The sequence below is a fragment of the Eimeria mitis genome, genomic scaffold (genome assembly GCF_000499745.2).
Source record: "Eimeria mitis Houghton genomic scaffold, Emh_scaff5449, whole genome shotgun sequence".
In the NCBI taxonomy this organism is placed as follows: Eukaryota; Apicomplexa; class Conoidasida; order Eucoccidiorida; family Eimeriidae; genus Eimeria; species Eimeria mitis.
The window spans coordinates 2,495-2,820 of NW_013573720.1; the positions used below are offsets into that span (position 1 = coordinate 2,495).

Below are 326 nucleotides of genomic sequence, written 5' to 3' on the forward strand. Positions count from 1 at the left end.
TCGCTAGCAGCAGCAGCAGCTGCTGCAGCAGCAGCACTAGCAGCAGCAGCAGCACTAGCAGCATCACCAGCAGCCGCACTAGCAGGATCACCACTTGCAGCAGCACCAGCAGCAGCAGCAGCACTAGCAGCAGCAACAGCACCACCAGCACCAGCAGCAGCACCAGCAGCACCACCACCAGCAGCAGCAGCAGCAGCAGCAACAGCAGCAGCAGCAGCAGCAGCAGCAGCAGCAGCAGCAGCAAGTGTATCTGACTTGTTTGGCTATGGTGAATATTTTGTGTGCCGTTTCTCTCCTCACGAAGGCAGCAGAACTCAGACGACGCA

General features: G+C 58.9%; 1 protein-coding gene across 1 annotated transcript in view; it reads left to right on the plus strand.

Annotated features, from left to right (window-relative positions):
• The window catches only part of EMH_0082140 (uncharacterized protein), a gene marked incomplete at both ends in the record, with an annotated part of 2,622 nt that overhangs the window by 1,235 nt on the left and 1,061 nt on the right, over positions 1-326 (plus strand). Inside the window, one exon of the mRNA XM_013500476.1 lies at positions 1-268. Within this exon, the coding sequence (XP_013355930.1) occupies positions 1-268 (268 nt within the window). The remainder of the gene's footprint in view (positions 269-326) is intronic.